Below are 21,080 nucleotides of genomic sequence, written 5' to 3'. Positions count from 1 at the left end.
TCCCCAAAGGAGAGAAGGGAGGCAGAGGGCAGACAAAGCATTCAACCCCCTACCCCTTGTCCCTAAAACACTTGCTCACTGGAGACCAGACTCGGCAGCCAAGGGAACAGATAAATACAGACAGTGCCTGACGTTTTTTGTCTTTTTTTAAAAAAGAGAGAGAAAGCAAGAACCCTTTTCATTCAGTTGCGTTCCCCTGGTCTCCCACCTGTTCAAAAACTCTTGCCCTCTTCTCCGTCACTGTTCCAAGGTGGGATTCCTCTACCACCTTGGGGGGGGGGGGTCCTGCTTCGAAAACATGGAACACAACCACCCTCCCCCCCCTTGCCCCAGCACAAAATACCACGAAAAGTTGCACAGTTCTTTTTGCTGAAGTACATGCTCTGGTTCTGGAGTAGATCTCAGGGCAACCTGCGCCTCCCTGCCCTCAATCCGTCCGAGAACAAAGACACCGAGAGTCGGGGAACAGATGTAAGCGGGAATGGAGAGGCCGAGGGGCGGGTGACAGAAAAGGGTAGGTGGGAACAGCAGATCACGGACAGCAGATTCCTGAGCCTCCCCCTCGCCTTTCCTCCTCTGCAGAGTTTGCGTCCATGGCTGATGTAACCGCAGGGCCTGGCATTCTCTCACAGCTGATTGGTCCGTACAAATGGTCAGAGAGAAAAAGAAGAGACTCAAGGAACAAAAGCAAAATACTCCCCAGAGAAACAGAAAAAAAGGGTGAGGGTTGCGTGAGGGAAAGAGGGGAGAAGTTTGTGGGGAGGGGCTTGCTGACTGCCCCTCATGCCCTAAACAATGGCTGCTGGATGAGGCCTTGAAAGCCCGAACCCCCTAAAGGTTGGCGGTTGGGAAGGGCTCGCGGTTTACTTCCTCTTCTTTTTGGAGGGGCCCGAGCTTCGGCCAGGACTGCGACTGTGAGAGCTGCGGTGGTGCCTCGAACTCTGGGACGACGACGATGGGACCTTCCTCTTTCGGCTGATGGTGCGGCTTCGCTCCTCTTCCTCCTCATATCGGCTCTCACGGTCAGCTGCAGAGAGATGCAAAGGACAGGACTCGGTGGTGGTGGGGAAAAAAGATACAGTGGTACCTCTGGCTGCAAACGGGATCCGTTCCGGAGGCCCGTTCGCAACATGAAGAGAGTGCAACCTGAAGCGCCAAATCTGCGCATGTGTGCGGCGCGATCGTCGCTTCTGCACATGCACGAAGCGTGATTTGGTGCTTCTGTGCATGCACGAAGCGCCGAACCCGGAATTAACCCATTCCGGTACTTCCGGGTTCGGCGCATTCATATCTGGTGATGAACGCAACCAGCAGTGAATGCAACCAGAGGTATGACTGTACCTGCATTCCTGTAGTCAACTCATGACCATTTCTCACGGCTGGGCACATATTTTATGGAAGACTTGCTGTGGTGTGCTAAGCACCTTTTACTAATTTATTGAATCTGTATGCCGCCCTTCACCCGCAGATCACAACTTATTAAAAGATCACAAAATGCACAGTAAAAACAACAAACCAATAACCCCCACAACACATTTAAAAGGGCATCGAATGTCAATCAGCCAAAGGCATGGTTAAAGAGGAACATTTTCACCAGGCACCTAAAGGTATATAGCGAAGGTGGCAGGCAAATCTGTCCGGGGAGAACGTTCCACAAATGGGGAGCTGTTGCAGAAAAAAAAGCCCGTTCTTGTGTTGCCATCCTCTGGACGTTTCATGAAGGAGGCGCATGGAGAAGGGCTTCAGGGAATGATCTCGGGGTCAGGGTTGGTTCATATGGAGAGACGCAGTCCTGAGGTGTTTATAGGTCAAAGCCGCCACTGTGAATTGGGCCTGGAAACTAACGGCAGCCAGCGCAGTTGGACCTTTAGACAACTACACCCTTACAGCCCTCGGAATGATGGTGAACTACAAACTCCCATTAGCCCTGAACATTGGCCATTGTGGCTGTGGGAGTTGAACACATCTGGAGAAGCACTGGCTTCCAATCCCTGATGCAGCTCCCCAAAGTATTTTTTTAAATGTGTATTTTTTAGAACTTAAGAAGAGCCTTGCCGGATCAGGTCAAAAACCCATTCCATATCAGCGTCCTGATGTCACAGTAGTCAAGCAGATGCTGGCAAGAAGCCTGCATTCAGGTCCTGGGTGCAACAGCAGCCTCCCTTGTGGTGGATTCCCCACAAACTGGGGATATAGCCTGCCTCCCCCCTTCCTTTGTGGAACCAAAGGTGACATACATACTCCTCTCAAGCAGGCAGCCACCCAGACATTGGCCAGAACCAAGGAAGCAACCCTCATGTGCCTCCAGGTCCTACCCTGGGACCCATTGTTGCTCCTGTGAACAGCCTTACAAACGATCAAAGCAGCGAGCCCAGAAGCCACCCGCCTCTGCGGGTGAGCAAAGGTTCTCTCACCTTTCCGCGCTTCTTCCTCCAGCTCGTCCCAATCTTTCCCGCTCTCCTCCTCGCTGCCCATGGACTCCTTGGAGTAATCAGCTGAAAGTGGGAGGGACTCAGAATTAGTTGTCGTGCAACCAAGGAGGAAGGGGGGTGATGATGGAGACCCTGATAGGGGAGAAACCTGCAGTCCCCCAGGTTTTGCCAGGCTCTATCTATCTTTGATTTCAGGTTCTCCGGTGATAATAGGATGCAAACGGACCAAGTTAGCGGCACTTAGCTCCCACTTAAACATCAACGGGGACTTTGGGTAACAGGTCAGGCATGAGTGTTCGACTAACTTACAGTACAGTAGGATGCCTGTTTACTCAGATGTAAGACTCACTGGGATCAATGGGATTTGCTCTGTGTACATGCGGTTAGGTTTGCAGCCTTAGAACGGCTCTGGTTCTATGAGTTTCCAAAGACTTTGGGAGTTAGCATGTGTTGACGCATGTCGCGTAAGAGTCAAAGGACAGAGCTACTATTTCAAGACATTTCACAAGGGAAGGACTAAACAGCTCTCCCATGAGGAGATTTCTTAAGCTGGATCTGCAGTTGGTGCCCCCGTTTCAGTGCATCGCTGATCAAAATGTTTTCACACACTTTGACACTCCAGGTCAACTTTCTGAGCAACTTGTGCAACTTTTGTTACGCTACAACACCATGAACAATGCAGGGAAAGGGAGGCAGGCAAGGCAGGGCACAGAACCCCTTTTGATGCAGCAGCAGCATCTAGGACATATTATACCACACAAGTGGATCGCAACTCAAACAACCTCCTCTAAGTTTCTATTCAGGTCATGCTGGGGATGGACACACACACACACACACACACCCCTCCATCAGCAACCAGCTCCCAAGGTTTTAAAAAGAAACGGTGAAGCTACTGCTTTTATAAAAATGAAGAAAGCAAAGATGAGTGACTTCCCTCGAAAAGGACAACCCACACAATGTGGCTTGGGAGGACTGGGTATGCAGAAAAGGTTGCTGGATATGGAAGCTTGAGCAGAACATGTTTAAAGAGCAAAAGGAGCAGTGGAATGTGCATCCACACACAGGTAGAGAGACGAAGTGTTGGAAGAAAACAGCCCAGGAACATCCTGAGTACAGGGTGCTTGTGTGTGTGTGTGTGTGTGTGTGCTGGGTGTGCTGAAAAAACAAGACACAAGGTTAAGCCAGGGCTGCTCTCATTGGGCCTGTGGCTGCCTGCTTCCCCTCACCAGAGTCCTCTGCCTCAGAAGAATAGTCCTCGTCGCTGTCCTCCTCCTCATCTTCATACTCTTCCTCAGAAGGGTTGAAGGTCTCGTCCTCGATCTCGGATTCCGACTCCCCGGCCTCGGCATCACTTCCCTGCAGGAGAAGGAAGAACAGTCTTAACTACGTTGCAGGAATCCGAAGAGTTCCATTCTGCTAACAGAAAGTTTTGGATAGGAATATGAAGTCAAGATTGTTGGTCTATCCAACTCAGCACTGTCCACCCTGGCCGGCAGTGGGTCTCCCGGGTTTCAGCCCTACCTGGAGATTCCAGGGATCAAAACAGGGACCTTCTGCCTGCAGATCAGATGTTCTAGCATGGAGCTACAGTCCTTCCCCTGCATTAGGGTTGCTTTCGTTTTTTGGGGGGATGCAAAAGTTGGGCTAATGCAGGATTCTTTATCCCGAAAACTGTTTCCTGTTGCACCAGCTTCCGAGCAGGAATTTCCAAAAACCCCCAACTTCCGTACAAACCTCCCGACTTTAAGCCATTCAGCCTTTCGAGAAAAGGTAACAACCTAACAGCTAAAGATGAGGTCTTTTCCCGTTTTCTGGCTGCCCCTTGTACATGCCTGCTCAACATACCTCTCCTTCGGGCTCGAGGAATGACCAGCCCCCTTGCTCAAAGAAGCCTTCTGGGTCGTCCACAATAGTTTTCATGATTTTGGTCCAGTTAAGGGATTGTACTCCTTCTGTGTACTTAATGTCACAAGAGCTGATGTGGGTGGAGAGGGAGGGAAGAGATGAATGCACAGAGTCAGCAGAAAGGTGGGCTCACATCCACCTTTCAAAATAGCACTAACTCGCTCCTGTAGCTACTAACTTGCTTTCAAAGCTAGTTCATATGAGGGTGGAGTAAATATTCTCCCATAGCTTTTCACTTACGGCAAGTGGGGTGGGGGTGAGGGGAGGATAGCTGCAGTTCCATTCTGCATTGCTTGAAGAGGCAATGCAGTCTTCAAAGAGGACTCCTGACCCAACTACTTTTGCAGAGGTCAAAAATGGACATGTTCTAATCTGCAGCTGCTAGCACCGTCTCTTTCGAGCACTTTTTGTGGGTGTGATGAGACAGGAGGGTAAAAAGGTAAAGGGACCCCTGACATTTAAGTCCAGTCGCGGACGACTCTGGGGTTGCGGCACTCATCTCGCTTTACTGGCCAAGGGAGCCGGCGTTTGTTCGCAGGCAGCTTCTGGGTCATTTGGCCAGCATGACTAAGCCACTTCTGGCAAACCAGAGCAACGCACGGAAACGCCGTTTACCTTCCCGCCGGAGTAGTACCTATTTTATCTACATGCACTGCATGCGTTCGAACTGCTAGGTTGGCAGGAACAGGGACCGTGCAACAGGAGCTCACCCCGTTGCGGGGATTCGAACCCCCGACCATCTGATCTGTGATGAGACAGCAGGGAGCAGAAGGCAATTCCGAGGGGCCTTCCAGCCATAACTTAACACAGGAATGCTGCCAGCAGGGTGATCCAAGAGCATTCCCAACCCCTAACCCTACCCCCCCCCCAAGGCACTCACTTGAGCCACTCCTTGATGGGGTCGAGTGAAGCCACAGGAATGGCGTTGATCATTGTGACCTTTTTGCTGTAGTCTTTGTAGACGATGACCATGTCGAAGTTCTTCAGGTGGAACTGCACACGTTCAAAATGTATCAGCTCCACCTCATCCAGCGTCACCACAAATGGAGGCTGGAGGCAGAATGGAGAGGAAGTATTAGCTGTCTAAAATCTCCAAATTATTCAGAAGGGCAGAAGTGGGCTGGGGTGAGGCAGCTCAATCCACAACCACCACAAATTTCTGTTCTTGAACCTCCAGTGCTGTTCTGATCTCGACAGACCGTGAAGAACAGTAAACAGATATCACTACTGAGAGCACAAAATAATGTCTGAGCAAAAGAGGGATCTCCTTGCCGGACTTTCGTTCGTAGGCCAACATACCCTCCAATGAAGACCAATTTTAAGGCTCATGGTTTCTTCATAAGTTTAGGTTAAGTTTATTACATTTATATATTGCTTCCCACTATGAAAAGCCCCAAAGTGACTTACAACCAAGGTTAAAATGATAAAGATACAGTATCTAAGCCTGTTTTTAAAAGGTCAGAATACAAACACCCAGTCACAGGTACTACCCAAATGCCTGGACAATAAAAATGAAAAACAATTGAGCCTGAAACCATTTAGATTTCCTAAATCCGTTTCAGTCTCATGCAAGAGGGTCAACATCATGCCAATTTCTGATAGAGTTTTCCTTTTAAAAGGTCTCTGTGGTCGAGAGAAAGCTGAGGATATTCCTCCGCCAGGTGTTCAACTTGTGCTCTCCCCAGTCAAACACAAGCTCACACTCACCCACTCAGTGCAGTTCACCAGGGCGCTGCTGGTTGGCTGGAGCAGGCAGGTGCTTCTGTAGGGGGCGCCATTGAACCTGCCGCGACAAATTGGGGATTAGGGGGAGAGAAGAAGAGTGTGAAGCAGCTAGTGCAGGAGAAACAGCCAATTATCTCAACGTTTGCAACCAAGCCGCCCGCTCAGGTAAGGCCTGGAGTGTCTGCGAAGTTAGAATATAATGAGGTCATGGAGTTCCTCAGTGACAAAATACGCCCCCAGCAGCTTCTGCTACATGATTTAGAAGTTAGGAAGATTCACAAATGTGGTGCATTTCCTTCTCGCCACCACTAGTTCCTACTCCTAGCAAGATAGTGCTTTCCTGTTTTCCTGAGGCAAAAGGTAGGGTGGAAATAGACTCTGTGTATGTATGCACTCTATAGTCCATTTACGTAAGCTGGATATTCCAACGGCACCACAATTCCTTGCCTCCTGTGTATTTTCTCCTCGTGTAATTGATCCCAAGCCATCCCCTCTCCTACTCAGAAGAATCCTGGAAGTTCAGCTCAAACTATACGTAAGCAAAACAGAAGTTGCCCTGTCACAGGGGTCCTTACCCCAGCTCCCGGAAGGGCACCTCAAATTCCAGTTCCTCCTTGGTCAGAGACTCCACCTTCTCAATGAAATTCTTGAATGCCGTTTTCAGCTTGTGTCTCATCTCGCGCTCCATCTGTGCCAAACAGGATCAATCGGGATCGGCCACGCAGCCCGGAGCTAGCTCCGCCAGTATCCGATTTCCGCCCCTGCTACCCCCTCCCCCGGGAGAGGGCCACAAGCAGCCCCCTCTCTCACCTGCTCGGCGTAGAGGTCGTCGCGGTCGTGCATGTGCTGGTGCTTGCCCAGGTCGGTGGTGATTTCGCCCACCTCCGTATAAAACTGCACATCAGTGTGGCGCTTCTTGCCAAACATGATGGCGTTCTGGGGTGCAGGGGGAGAGAAGGGAGTTAAGCAGGGCCTTCACATTTGTGCGCACTACCAGCAAATAAGCGGAATGCTGTTGCTTGGACCACACAGGTTTTGCACCAATTAAAAGCTAAGCCCAGCGTAAGGGATAAGTTTGCACTTCTGGGGCAGTTATTTTTCACACTTTATTATGCTTATACTAGCTTGGGGGGGGGGTAGAGAATTATAAAAACCAGAAAATTAAAGAATTGCAGAGTTGAAAGGGACCACAAGGGTAATCTAAGTCCAACCCCCTGCAATGCAGGAATTTTTTTGTCCAACACAGGGCTTGAACCCATGACCCTGAGAGTCTCATGCTCTACCGACTGAGCTATGTCAGAAGCAGTCACTCTTCTCTCTTCCCTCTTACACCCCCATCCCAAATAACAAAAGTTTTCATTAGCTATGACTTCATCAAGGCAAGCAACACCTACTACAAGTTTATTTCCAAGCTTCTTTCTTTTTACAAGGACACAGGGAGAAAGCAATTCTGCAGCGAATCCGAATTCCCTGCGCAGAACACACACAGAGAAGTCTAGGAGCAAGGAAGGGGACCTGCACCTTTGCTTCGAGTAAGACACGGATGGGGGATGTTCCACTGGGGCCGTACAACAGCATGGTATAATGATGCCTCATAAGTCCTCCTAACTTAAGCTGGATAGCAGGTAAGGGAGAAGGGCCCCTGGATGGTTAAGTCCAGTCAAAGGCGACTATGGGGTTGTGGCGCTCATCTCGCTTTCAGGCCGAGGGAGCCGGCATTTGTCCACAGACAGCTTTCCAGGACATGTGGTCAGCATGACTAAACTGCTTCTGGGCCAACAGAACACCGTGACGGAAACCAGAGCACACGGAAACACTGTTAACCTTCCCGCTGCAGCGGTACCTATTTATCTACTTGCACTGGTATGCTTTCAAACTGCTAGGTTGGCACGAGCTGGGACAGAGCAACGGGAGCTCACTCCGTTGCGGAGATTCGAACCGCCGACCCTCTGATCGGTGAGCCCAAGAGGCTCAGTGGTTTAGACCACAGTGCCAACCATGTCCCTTTTAAGCTGGATAACTACCTTGAGGTGAAAGTGTAGCACAATGATCATCTCCCCATCACAGGGCTGAAACACGGCATGCTTGATGTTGTTGTACAGAATGTCCACTTTGTCCCCACGCACCGAGGTGAAGCGGAAACCTGCAAAGAAGGCGTGTCAGAGAAGGAAGCCGCCTGCTCCCAGCTGATGGTTAGGCTGGAGTTGCTGGCACTGTGGGTGGGTGCTTATTACCGCCCGCCCACCCCACAACACAAGAGGATGAGAAAGAAGCCGATGGGTAGAACTGGAATGAACCTAGTTATGGGATCGTTTGTGAGAGTTTGGCCAAAATCCCTTACGAAAGAGGTCCTCTCAATGAACTCCTCCTGGCCTCAAGGGTATGAACACTTGTCTGCCTCCAAAAGGCAGTTCTAGGCATCCCACAGACTTCTGTACCATTTACGTGGGCCTCCAGAGACCCCTGCATCCTTTTCTGGGCAATGTTGGGGCGGATGTAAAGGTCCTTCAGCTTGGGATTGCTGCGGTTTAGGTTGATCACTAGAGAGTCTTGCTTGACAATTCCCTGGGGAAACAGAAAGCCATGTCAGGGTGGAATTCCCACATAGCTTCCCACATAGCACCACCAACTCCACCCTCGCCCTCCCCAACAGCCATCTCCCCAACCCAAGAGGTCCTTTCCATCGCTGCAGTTTCTCAACAATTCTCCGGAAAGGTGTGCAAGGAAGCTCCTCTGTTCCTCACCTCCTTCTCCTTCTCCTCAGCCTCACGGGTTTTGTAGCGCTTCTGAACCTCCTTGATGATGCGGAAGGCGTTCTGGAGGTTGAGAGCTGGCACCATCTGCTCCCCGGGTGTTTTTATATTGGATGCCCGATACGTTCTGGGAGGGGGAAGAAGAGCAGAGTTGTGTGGCTACAACACACAGGCCCAGTTCCTTTTGGATAGAGGGGGAGCTTTGAGAAGACTCACCCAGAACCTGCTACTGGAAGGGCAGAAAGAGAGATGGGACTGAAAAATACAAAACTCTACTGAGGCCCTTTAGAAGCAGCATAGGAGGAAGCCTTATACAGAATCAGACCACAGGCCCACCTAGCTCAGTACGGTCCACACTGACAGGCAGCCGTTTCAGACCCTACCTGGATATACAGTGGTGCCTCGCAAGACGAAATTAATTCGTTCTGCAAGTGCTGTCGTATAGCGAATTTTTCGTCTTGCGAAGCACCAACGGGAGAATAGCGGTTTGACGGGGGGGGGGGAAATGGAAATTTTTTCGTCTTGCTAGGCAAGCCCATTGAAAAATTCGTCTTGCGAGACAGCCTTCCGCTAGCGGGGTACCACTGTACCAGAATTGAGCCTGGGATCTTGTGTAGGCAAATCAGGCGCTCTGACAGCTGAAATGCAGCATGCTCATCAGGCAAAACTAAAGGAAAAGGAAGGTCATTGACCTCCATTGCATGAATGGGATGAGCCACTGGGCATGCTCCCAAGACCCACAGCGAAGAATCCGCAGAGCAAGACGTACAGGCGCCAAATCTCAAGCCCGGCAAAAATGCAAGAGGTGATTCATCAAGAGGTGCAATGAGGCTTCTTGACTAGACCCTGCGGTCGATGCAGACGATGCAAGAACAACTCACATTTCTTTCACAAAGGTGGCTTCCGGGTTGGGGAAGATGTTGCCTTCGTTGCGACCCAAAGCACTGCCCGGGCAGTAGAAGTTGATTCTCAGGTAGGTGTAGTCGCCCTCCACTGACATACTGATGTTCTGTAAGGAAGGGGAGAGGGTTCAATGGTTTATTGATTTGTGGATCACCTTTCACATATATACCCCCGTCATGCAAAGCCCACTCCTGTCCCGAGCGCCTTTTCTACACACAAATCAAGAGTTGCGACTACAACTTTGCGAAGAAGCATTTTCTTGGGGAAGGTCCTGTTGGCTGCTAATCCCCATTTCAAAGCCATTTCGTCACCCGACTCAACTGCTGAGCTGGAGACCGGCATTTATCCCAAGACGCAGCAGGCATCGATGCCCCCAGCTGCTGCAGCTGCCCGTACCTTGATGGTGGCAATGTGGAAAGGGGTGGCGATGCCAAAGACAGGCATGATGACCGTCTCATACTTCTTGTCAATGTAGATCTTCATCTCCCGGATGTGAGGCTCCTTTGGCATCTGAGATGGGTTTTTGTAGGAGACGTTCGACTTACGAGCCCTGCAAGGGACCAGAAAGGTGAAGAAACCTGACCCGAGCGGGGGGGGGGGGAGGGGCTTCAGGGCAGCTACTCCTGACCTTGCCAGAAGGTAGCCACTTTACAAGCAATGGAAGCCCGCATCGCTTCTACTCACTTCTGGATCTGCTGCTCCCCCTTTTGTTCTGTCAGCCTCCTCCGAGCTTCTTCATTTAGCTGGGCAGCCAGCTCCTTCTGGTGTGCCCGGCGCTTCTCCTCAGCTGTCAGTTCATTCTGGACCGGATGAAGGAAGACGGCAAGTCTATTATTTGCCCACATACCATTTGCCAGACACCCCCCTCTTCAAGCTGAATACAGGCAGCTTCCCACATAGAGGCACCCTGAAGACCTTTCCTCAGCCCTTGAATACTTAAACCCCCCACCCCCCCCCCCCACCCATCCACTCAAGCCTTCTATACCCGAGTTCTTTCTGGCAGCAGAGCTGCCCTGGAACCACGGCCAAGCAGTATTCCCTCCGTATCGTCTTCTTCCTCCTCCTCCTCTTCGTCCTCTTTCTAGAATAAAAAAAGCAGAACTTAGAACCTAGACCAACATAAACACATACACTTGTTTTGCCTTCCTCAAGCTCGGCTTTCGTTCCCAAACTTATTCTACAATATCTTTGTTCATAAATTTCCTTCAAAACGATTTATTTACCAGTTAAAAACAAGAAGAAATTACAACACTGGACGCCCCCTTTTTGTTCCGAATTGCCTACATGTTATTTCCACGCTCAAAACAAACCACGTCCTCAACAATGAGGGTTAGAAGCTTAAGAGAACTTGACAGGATTTCAAAACACCTATAGGTAACAACTCTGCTCCTGCTCTAACCACAGGTTTTTCAAAACTACAATGCTTTTTCCTGACCATACCACAGAGCAAACCACATGTCAAGATCCTAAGACTTGCCCAGGACATACCTTGAGCAAAATGCTGACATTCTTGACCTTCTTCTTGACAGAAGTCAGGAGAGTAGCTGGGCCATCCTGGAGGAGGAAAAATAACAGTATCACCACAGACGATGTGAGCATAGAGCTCCCCGCCATCTTGGATGTTTCGGTGAGGGAGGTGTACTCAGGGGGCTTAAGGTCCACATATTGATCACCTGCAGATGGGGCGCAGAGTGCGAAGAGAAACAGAGCAAGTCAGCTAGAACTCTGGGAATGAATAGGGGGCAAATGAGATGGGATGTCCCAAGCTATGTATGCCTGGTAGGACTCCATGGACTCTTGGTTTGCAGCTGTGGAAGGTGTGCCCAGCCCCTATGCAACTCCCTTTCTCAGCTAAGTAAGAATGCAGGGAATTGGGAAAGAGCAAAGTCTGGGAGAAGAATGAAAGGAAAGTGGGTTGGGTGGGGTTGCTGATCATGGTCTCACAGTGCAGACCTACTGAGAGCATTGAAGAGACAATGCCTTCTTTTCAAAGGCAGAAACAGAACTGAATGTAGGAGCGTCTTCTCCCTGGAGGAGATGTCACAATTTCCGAAGGTCTTGCTCCCTCTTATCTCTGGTCTCTCCACCATGACCCACGTACCTCCCCATCCTTTTTCGTGCCCCTCGTACCTCTTCCACCAACACCGTGTCCCCGATGAACAATGCGTATGTTTTCTCCTCCGGCTTCTTTCCTTCTTTGTTGGTGAGGTCTGAGAATCCTACGTTGAGGCTGAAAACCATTCCTGCATCAGGCAGAACACAGTTTCAGAGGAGAGCAAGCCTCCGCCAATCTTTTCACAAGCGGAAGTGAGCTACCCTCTTCCAAAACGTAAATGAACTTTGGGCGGTATATATACGAATGAACTAATCAAGCAGGACATCCTTGCCGCTGTGTTCCTGCTCTACAATCCTTTCTTTTTAAGTCTGGAGGAGGGACGTTCTCACCTTTTTTGAGCCGATACTGGTTTTTGCTATTGATCACGAGCGAACTCTCTCTGAACTCGATGCCCATGGCAAACCTGGGAAAGAAGAGCAGGGAAAACACTGAACCCTCTAACCAAACCACTCATGAGCCTGTAAAATGGCAGGAAAGATGCCTCTGTCCCAATGGAGAGCCTTTTTTACCCCAGGTTCTTGGTGATTTTGCTCAAGAGTTCCGGCTTTTGCTTCTTCACCATATCCATGACAGCAGCGTAGACCTCACACAGCTTTACACCTAGTATAAGTGAAGAGAGAGGAAGAAGTCAAGGAGGGAAAGAGCAAGCTGAGTCCTACTGGAAAAATAGATGCTTCAACAGGTTTTGCCCCCTGCCCTGCCCCTGCCTACTCCAACCATCACTCAAACCCAAACGGTAAAAAGGTAAAGGACCCCTAGATGGTTAAGTCCAGTCAAAGGCGACTATGGGGTTGCGGTGCTCATCTCGCTTTCAGGCCGAGGGAGCCAGACAGCTTTCGGTTCATGTGGCCAGCATGACTAAACCGCTTTTGGCGCAACGGAACGCAGTGATGGAAACCAGAGCGCACGAAAACACCATTTACCTTTACCTTTACCTTACCGCCGCAGTGGTACCCGTTTATCTACTTGCACTGATATGCTTTCGAACTGCTAGGTTGGCAGGATCTGGGACAGAGCAACAGGAGCTCAGTCCGTCTCGGGAATTCAAACCACCGACCTTCTGATCGGCAAGCCCAAGAGGCTCAGTGGTTTAGACCACAGTGCCACCTGCGCCCCTTCACACCCTAGCACCCCATTTCTGCCACTCACCATGCCGCAATTCTTTGAGCATCTCCTCCTGCAACTGCAGCAGAAAGGTGTAGTTGTCCTGGGTGTCCTGGGGCGGGTCCACCATGAGCGTGCGCACCAGGTTGGAGCAGTAAGATTTGTAGCGGATGCCCATGGCACAAGTGACGGTACCAAAATGCATGTAGCCCTTCTCACTGGGGACAAAGATGCAGAGTGGGGGGGGGGGAAGGTTAAGAGCAGATAGCTATATGGAGAGGCCAACTGGCAAGCCACACACAGGCAGCTTCAAACACAAACAGATGGGACTCCCATGCAGAACTTTTGCCTCCAACAAATCTTATCCTTTATTTAATTAAGAAAAAAGATCCACACATGCTGCTCTGAGCTTCCTGGAGGATGATGGGATAAAAATGTATTGAAAGAGATATAGAAGATTGGCAAACTGAAATCTATTAAGTTTCAGCATTCTCTACTGTCCTGTTTCTTAATACAGTGGTGCCCCGCTAGACGAAAATAATTCGTCCTGCGAAAATGTTCGTCTAGCGGGTTTTTCGGCAATGACAGCCGCGCTCCGCAAAACGAAAAAAAAAAGACGAAAATTTTTCGTCTTGCGAGGCAGCCCCATAGACAAATTCGTCTTGCGGGGCACCACTGTATATATTATCATAAAAATGCCAAAATGCCAAAGGAAAGGAGGCTGCGTAACCAGAGGTTTTAGGATACAATCATAAGTAGGCTGCAATTGAATGGAAACCAGTACAATAAAATCAAACTATTAGTAACCAGTTAAGAGTGCCCGCTCATTCAGGAAGTGCATGAATTACAAACCGGGAAACATCTTTCCTTGGAGATCTGAAAACAGTCTGCACTACCCCCATGGAGATTTGCCTACCTGACGACACTAAACTTGAGGTTGTAATTTCCTCCACTCTGGATAATGGGAGGGTAGCACATTTCCACAGTGGAGGGATCAGCTCCGGACAGGTATTTTTTCTCCTCGATGGCCTTCTCTACAGACTCTGCCAATTTGCTGTGCCGCACTTTCTGCCGGAGGACAGAGAGGATTCAGAGGTCAGTAGAGACTTGAGGATTGGGGGGGAAGGGGGAATTATAACCCCAGAGGGTTGACACACATACACAGCCATCGCAAGGCCAACACACCAGTTTTCCCAATTCTTTTGCTGAAGAGGGGCATGTGCCTAGGGCACTAAAGCAATGAGTCTCATCTTAAATGGACCAGGAGAGACAGAGAGAATGTGCTGGTGTCGAACTGCCCAGTATGCAGTGGGAGAAAGCAGCAAACAGGCCTGGCAGCTAGAGGCCAAACTGCTTGTGAAAACCCACTGATCCAAGAGAGAAGATGGGCGAAAGTCAGAGGTGGTGGACCTGTGGCCCTTCAGTCATTATTGGACTACACCGCCCATCCCATGTTGGCTGGGATTGATGGGAACTGAGGAGTTCACAACCTCTGGATGGCCACAGGTTTCCTATCCTCAGCCTAGGTAAAACAGCCCACCTGCCCCACTTTACTCAAGGACTGTATGTAATGCCAGCCTAGACAGCATTCTCCTTACACCTGAGCTAAGATTTCAAACCCACGGCCAGGCTCCTTCCTCACCTCATCAGCATCTACTATCTCCATGACACGCTCCTTCAAGAACTTGGTGAAGACCTCTGAAGTGATGGCGGCTGCTTTGCGCATCAAGGCGAGCTCCCCATCCTCTTTGACGGCAATCGTGTAGGCCACCACCGCACTGATGTCCACCTGCACCAGGGTCAGAGGAAGATCAGCAAGAGCAGCATTCAACCCACCTTCCCAAACCCACACACCGGAGCTGGTGCTCCTCACCTTCTCAAAGCCTTCCTTGCTGAGAGCATCATTCCAGCTGTTCATGAAGTCCCCGGGGAACTTGTCCTTGCTAAAGATCCCAATGCGTTTGCCGTTCTTGCTGCCCTTTAGGGCCTCTATCATCTTGTCAAAGTTCCCCTTGTTGCTTTCATTCTGGAGTTGGGAGAACAAAGAGGAAACAGGGAGGAGTGTTAGCAGTTTATACACGTTTCAGCCCCAAAGTTCTCTCCTTCCATATTACCTGCAACTCTGGACAGGGCTAAACACAGGCTCACTCACCTTCTCCCGTACAAGCAATGTGATAGCCGGCACCCCGTTGGTGCTTTCGTTGCTCTTGCTGTTTGCAATCTGCTTGAGAAACTCCACTTTCTTTTTGCTGGCCATGAAGAGGATCTTGTCCTCGCAGAAAACCATGATCGTGTCGGTGAGTTCGTAGCCAAACAGCCATGTCTGCAAGGGAAAGGGAATTCCAAGAGGAACAAAGATACTCTTTTCTTTTCTGCCAAATAGTTACATCACTTTGAGGCAGGAGCATGCCTCACCCCCGCTCACCTGCAAGGCAGTGGACTTGGCATAGACAATCTCTTCATCTACTCCAACTGAGACCACAATAGCATCAATGGTGGCATATTCATCTTCTCCTTTCTGCAAGAGAACAAAGCCTCATATAGTGCTGTGCATACAAAGTTGCATTAAACCCAGCCCAAGTGAATTTCGCCTCTCAGCTGTTGTCACATGAGAAGGATCTGATCTCCTCCCAACAACAGTAGTAGATTACAATTTCCAAGAAACAAGAAAGAAAAATGGGAAACAGCTGACCATTGTCTTCTTACAATGGAGCAGTTTCCAGCTGTAGCACCTTGTTATTTCCCTAGATCCTTCCCCCAACAGTCACCAAACACCATTACTTCTTCAGCACAACCTTTTCTACCCCCACAGCTACTCTGGGGGAAATGTCACCAGTAATTCTGCTTTTGACATTTCATTATATATGTGCATCTCTTAAAGTAGCTACGCTTAATAAAGCGTGTGCCTTGTCACCGTAGAACATTTCCTGAAGGACTACCGCCTGAACTTGGAGAATGGGACCTGCAACAAAGTACTGTAGTGTTGAGTGCTGTCATCCAGGATTCCAGCCACTCATCCCCTCCTCCTATCCCTGCCCCCACTTTTTGTACTTCTGAAAACCATTAGGGCCCCCCAAACCAGCACAAACCTCAGACTTGTGTGTGGATAATTCTTTTTGGCCACATAAGCAAGAGCATGCACATCAGAAATGGGAGAACCAATGATAACTATATATTGCATTATAACACAACGTTCCCTAACCTGTTGCTCTCCAGATGCTTAAGACAGCAACTCCAATCACCCTCAGTCATCATGCTCAATGGTCAAGGATAATGGGAGCCTAACCTCCAAACATCTGGAGGGAACCAGGCTGAGGAGGGCTGCTATAAGGGGGTAACACCATTTTGCGGTTTGGGTCCTGAATGTTCTTCTGGGAAAGGTAAAGAAATGCACTGTGAACCAAATTTCCTTGTCCCGGCACCAAAAGGAAAGCTTTCAACAGCTAGACACGCTGTCTCGAAAAGACACGGAGTATTATCAAATACGGGAGAAATCCCACTACCAAGATAGGACACAGCATCCAGGAGGGAGGTGAAGACAGGAAGTGAATGGAGAAGCTTGCTACTAGTATTTTTGGATCAACATCCCTGGGAACAATCTGCAATCTAAAGCTGGAATGTCCAACTACTCCCAGCTCATAAGATTTCCACGTCAACAGGCAAGCAGGAATAGTGCTCTATGTCAAGGCTTTCTCCCTTAAGCTGGAAAGATTCCATCACTCTCTGTAATTTGGCATCATACCAAATTTGGCTAGTCCAACAAACTACGCATAAGAGCTACATATAAAGAATTTTGTACAGCGGAAAGCCACGTCCACTGTTTGATCTGCTGCTTATTGCCTTTCCTCCAAAAGTTCCTGCTTCCTCCCCAAATGTATCCTATGATTATTCACTCACCCCTGCCTTGGCCCCAGTATTGATTATTGCTACCAACCTTTCTCAGTTGTCCCAACGGCAGGTTGGGAGGGCAATCTTATATTTTGCTGCCCCTTTCTAGAACAGCCCCGGCATCACACTGTTGTTACATTTGATATTACGCTATTGTTTTATTATTCCTGTTACTATGAAATTGTTCTTGTGATGACTGATCTTGAGGCATATTGCTGTTCTCCTTACTAAGCTACTTTGAGCACAATTTTTGGGAAAGGCGGCATACAAATGGTGATGATGATACTACGAAATCTGGCTCATAAGTCAGTTCTGGCTACATGTGTCCTACATGATAGCTTGCAAGGTGTTTCTCCTGTGACGTTTCCAATCGCTGTGATTGGGTTTCACCTGCTGTACAGGCAATTTCTCCAAAACAGCCTAGAAGTGCTCTTCTGGGGGACTCTATAAATTGACCCACATGGACCCTTCTGACATTTCTATGTCCTGGAAGCAATGAACCCTACTTTTCATTATAGAATGGTGAGAGTGGTAAAATAACAGGAACTGGGGGATAGGAAGAAATTCAACACTGTTATCTTTGTAAGTTCTGCATCCAAATTCAGCACCTCCATCCTTGGCACTCTTGCATTTTTGCCCCAGAACAGCTGCAAGAGATTCTCCAACATTAGCTTGGTATCTGCTGCCGGTGTTACAAAAATGATTTGCAAGTTACATGCTAGTCACATGGAGCTAGATAGAAAATACACACACTGCTACCTCCTGCAACTAATGTTATTTTCAATGGAGTCACTTAATGCTGATTAGCGGCCCATTAACATGCACTGCCTAACCACACTCACAATCAGGATAGCAAAAGGTGATGAGCAAAACAACAGCTGCAATCTGCACGGTCATATACAAGGACACAATCACATGGTGAGTTAACAGGCAACACAGCAATAGAATGGCATATTGGAAAAGTAGCAAAACGTGTATAGTAAGCCCTCACATTACACACATGCATGGGGGGTGGGGTGGAGATATGATCCGAAAATGTCGCCTAAAGCCAAAATTGCACATAGTCAATATATATTTGGTGCAATGACAGATAGGATTGCCAAAGTTTTTTCTCCTCTTGGACAACTGCCCCCTTTCTAACTTTTTTTTAAAATTTGGTTTGCCAAGCACGTAAATCTGAATAAGATTGTTGCACATTCAACTAAAGCCACACGTTGGGATGGGGAAGTGGCAACCCTTCAGGTGCTGTTGGACAACAACTGCCATCATCCTTGATGACTGGTCATACTAGTTGAGGCTGATCTAGGAACCAACATTTGGATGGCTACAAGTTTCCATTCCTCCTGCTATAGAGGATTATAAATTACAATGAAAGCTGCTTTTACAATGCAGAGCAAGAAATCTTACATTATGTACAAACAAATTGGATATAGATAATTACTGGATATGTTGACATTACAGAGAGGGGAGACTGCAAAAGGAATGCAAAAATGTGGCAACAGAGCAGAAGGAAGTGGATTTTTTTTTTAAAAATGGTTTTATGGCAACAGTGAGAGGATTACTAGTAAGATAGACACTACTAGCGTCTCTAGGCAAATCACTGCCTCAGTTAAAGACAGCAGCCACATTTGTACAAAAAGCAACAATGTTTCTGAGCACTGTGCTAATGTAAGGATTAAGGAGACCAGAAATAGTTGAAAGGGAAGCCAAAATTAAATAATTATAATGCATGCCCCCCCCACACTTTCAACTGGTCAACTAAACATTTTACATGTATTACCTTTTTTATATCACTACAAGCACCCTGCAAGGCAGATCATTGTTATTACACCCGCCTACTGCAAATAGGAGGACGTGGGTGGTGCTGTGGGTTAAACCACTGAGCCTAGGGCTTGCCGATCAGAAGGTTGGCGGTTCAAATCCCTGCGACGGGGTGAGCTCCTGTTGCTCGGTCCCTGCTCCTGCCAACCTAGCAGTTCAAAAGGATGTCAAAGTGCAAGTGGATAAATAGGTACCGCTCCAGCGGGAAGGTAAACGGCGTTTCTGTGCGCTGCTCTGGTTCGCCAGAAGCGGCTTAGTCATGCTGACCACATGATCTGGAAGCTGTACGCCGGCTCCCTCGGCCAATAAAGCGAGAAGAGCGCCGCAACCACAGAATCGTCTGCGACTGGACCTAACGGTCAGGGGTCCCTTACCTTTTTACTGCAAATAGGACCCTAAGAGAGAAAGTGGCTTCTTAAAGCAAACCCTACTGAAGTTCAGAGCAGAAGCACAGCATTACAACACACAGCTGTACTACCCTAAACCTTTTTTTTTTTTTTAACAGCTTACCCTCACTATCCCTGACAAAACCGAGGGTGGGGAGTCACTCGTGAGAGAAAATTAAAGAGAAATAGCATTTGGGAATGAGGGGAAAGGAGGGAGGGAGGGGGAAACACGATGAGATGCCAAGGAAGCGGGGCAAGGAAGGAAACGGAAATGCAAATATGCATTTTAAAGCTTTTTCTCGGTCCCCCCCCCCACTTTCTTTATCGGGCACCTTGGAACTTTTGCAAAGGTGGAATACCGGCGCATTTATTTATTTAGCTTAAAAGCGCGTGCAAGACAGGAATCCATTCCTCCTGCTTCCTTGGCGCCCATGGGGCACAAGGGGAGGGTCCGGTCCCCCTTTCACCCCACCCCCCACCCCACCAGAGGTATGTAGTGGTGGTGGTGGTGGAGCGGGGTCCCTCAGCCGGCCCAGCCTCCCCCTCCGTCCCACACCCGCCGCCCTCACCTGCCAGTTGCTGTAGAGGCGCTTGACGCGGCGGTAGTAGGCCTCGCGGTCCAGACTCAGCGCCATGGCAGCGGCTCCTCCGCAAGCCCCGCCTCCTCTCGCGCCTCGCACGCTCGCGCCCCGCCGCAGCCGCCGCCGCGACCTCCCCGACCCCGGAAGCGAACGCTTCCCTCGGCCAACCCCCGCGGCCCTTTCACTCAGGACGCAACTTCCTGTTGTTGCTTATTTATCGTCTCGTTTAATTTTATTGTTTGTTTATTTATTTTGTTTATTTTTATTTATTTATTAAAACAACAACAGAGGACGTCGTAAATAAAACCTGTGTGCTCGTATCTAAATATAAGCAATATTGATTTTACATCTAATTATATAATTTTGTATTATTATTTTTTTTAAAAAATGTATCTATAAATTGTGTAAAAGCAGCAATGTTGACCTAATTGCTCCGTCACAGGGATTCCCCCCCCACTTTAAAGTGGGGCAGCTGCGCATGCGCCTCGCTGCAGCCCCGCCCCCCACCCCGCTTCCCAGCCTTCCTCGCGCGCTTGCCTCAAAGAAGCGCGCGAGCCTTTACGGCGTCACGTGAGCAGGGCCCGCCTACCTCGACGCAGATTGCTCTGGCTGCGTTCTTCGCAGATTTCGCGCCCTCTGGCGCCAATCGGGCACGTGACCAAAGGAGCTGCTCGCTCCCTCCCTCCGCCCCTCTAACTAAGTAGCGGAGGCCGCGTGAGCCTTTCCCGAGCCCCGCCCACGTTGCTCCTCTCGGTTCCCTTAGAGATAGGCATTAAAGTGACGCATCTGCTTCAACTTCCGAGGTCGATATGACTTCCCCCAACCTTCCTTGCTACCTACAGATAGCACTGGATTATTTTAGTATTTTGCTGTGATTGGGACAGCAGCAACTTCCTTATCCAACCCCTCAACCCAAAACAAACAAACGCCAAAAGGCGGAAGCCAAGACGACCTTCTAGTCTTCCATAACTCGGGTCTTTCCCCCGTCCCGTATGATCCATTCATTATACAGTATTTTAAATAACAGTCTATAAATTCGATCAAGTTTCCCTACAAGCCAATGAAGCTGCAGGTTTCTCAAAAGCGACCGAGTGCTGGAACTGGGGTCCTGTAGAGAAGCCGCTGCTAAAACTTAATTTTGCTGCAATCTTACGGGGTGTCACAATGGGTGACCTTTCAGCTAGAATAACCTGTAATATTAAAAGTGGACTGCACTGCAGGGTCCGTCGCCCGCCACTCTTTTGCAAGCCGAGAGGTAGGTAAGGCAAGAGCTATACGGGCCATGGGTCTGACTCAGTATAAGTTCTGGGCTTCTTGGGTCCCGCAACTAAGACTACGGCGAAATTCTGAATTTCTCCACCGCTGCTTCCTATAAGCGGCTACCATTTCCTCTCGCGGGGTGCTGCTTAAAAATGGCTTCTTTCATGTGGACCCGGAAGTTCCATATCCAGACAGCGAGATTGCTT

At 49.2% G+C, this 21,080-nt stretch overlaps 1 protein-coding gene across 2 annotated transcripts; it reads right to left on the bottom strand.

The window, feature by feature from the left end:
* Nucleotides 1-149: 149 nt before the first annotated feature.
* SUPT16H (SPT16 homolog, facilitates chromatin remodeling subunit) lies at nt 150-19,677 on the bottom strand. 2 transcript variants are annotated; one of them, XM_033169036.1, is made up of 26 exons: nt 19,607-19,677; nt 15,364-15,456; nt 15,091-15,261; nt 14,812-14,964; nt 14,581-14,727; nt 13,855-14,006; nt 12,984-13,156; nt 12,344-12,434; nt 12,164-12,237; nt 11,849-11,961; nt 11,207-11,272; nt 10,704-10,799; nt 10,403-10,518; nt 10,115-10,268; nt 9,697-9,824; nt 8,807-8,942; nt 8,501-8,627; nt 8,087-8,205; nt 6,873-6,998; nt 6,638-6,750; nt 6,045-6,120; nt 5,218-5,387; nt 4,278-4,407; nt 3,659-3,788; nt 2,415-2,495; nt 150-1,027 (listed from the first exon to the last, which is right to left on the bottom strand). In XM_033169036.1, exons 3-26 carry the CDS (start codon nt 15,223-15,225, stop codon nt 864-866), a joined length of 2,970 nt encoding a protein of 989 aa, XP_033024927.1. In that variant the 5' UTR covers nt 15,226-15,261; nt 15,364-15,456; nt 19,607-19,677; the 3' UTR covers nt 150-863. The 2 variants fall into 2 exon arrangements, with proteins under 2 accessions (XP_033024927.1, XP_033024926.1); XM_033169035.1 differs by having other exon boundaries at nt 19,603-19,668.
* Between the last annotated feature and the right edge of the window lie 1,403 nt (nt 19,678-21,080).

The sequence above is a fragment of the Lacerta agilis genome, chromosome 14 (assembly GCF_009819535.1).
Source record: "Lacerta agilis isolate rLacAgi1 chromosome 14, rLacAgi1.pri, whole genome shotgun sequence".
Classification (NCBI taxonomy): Eukaryota; Metazoa; Chordata; class Lepidosauria; order Squamata; family Lacertidae; genus Lacerta; species Lacerta agilis.
This window is presented reverse-complemented; position numbering and strand designations above follow the sequence as displayed.

Bases quoted from the DNA above. Each gene is read 5' to 3' on its own strand.
- SUPT16H (XM_033169035.1), bottom strand. From the start codon at position 19,668: ATGGCGCTGAGTCTGGACCGCGAGGCCTACTACCGCCGCGTCAAGCGC. The intron at 12,238-12,343 runs GTAAAAAAGGCT...CTTCTTTCCCAG, and splicing joins AAAATCACCAAGAACCTGGG to GTTTGCCATGGGCATCGAGT. The intron at 6,121-6,637 runs GTAAGGACCCCT...TTGTCGCGGCAG, and splicing joins GTGCCCTTCCGGGAGCTGGG to GTTCAATGGCGCCCCCTACA.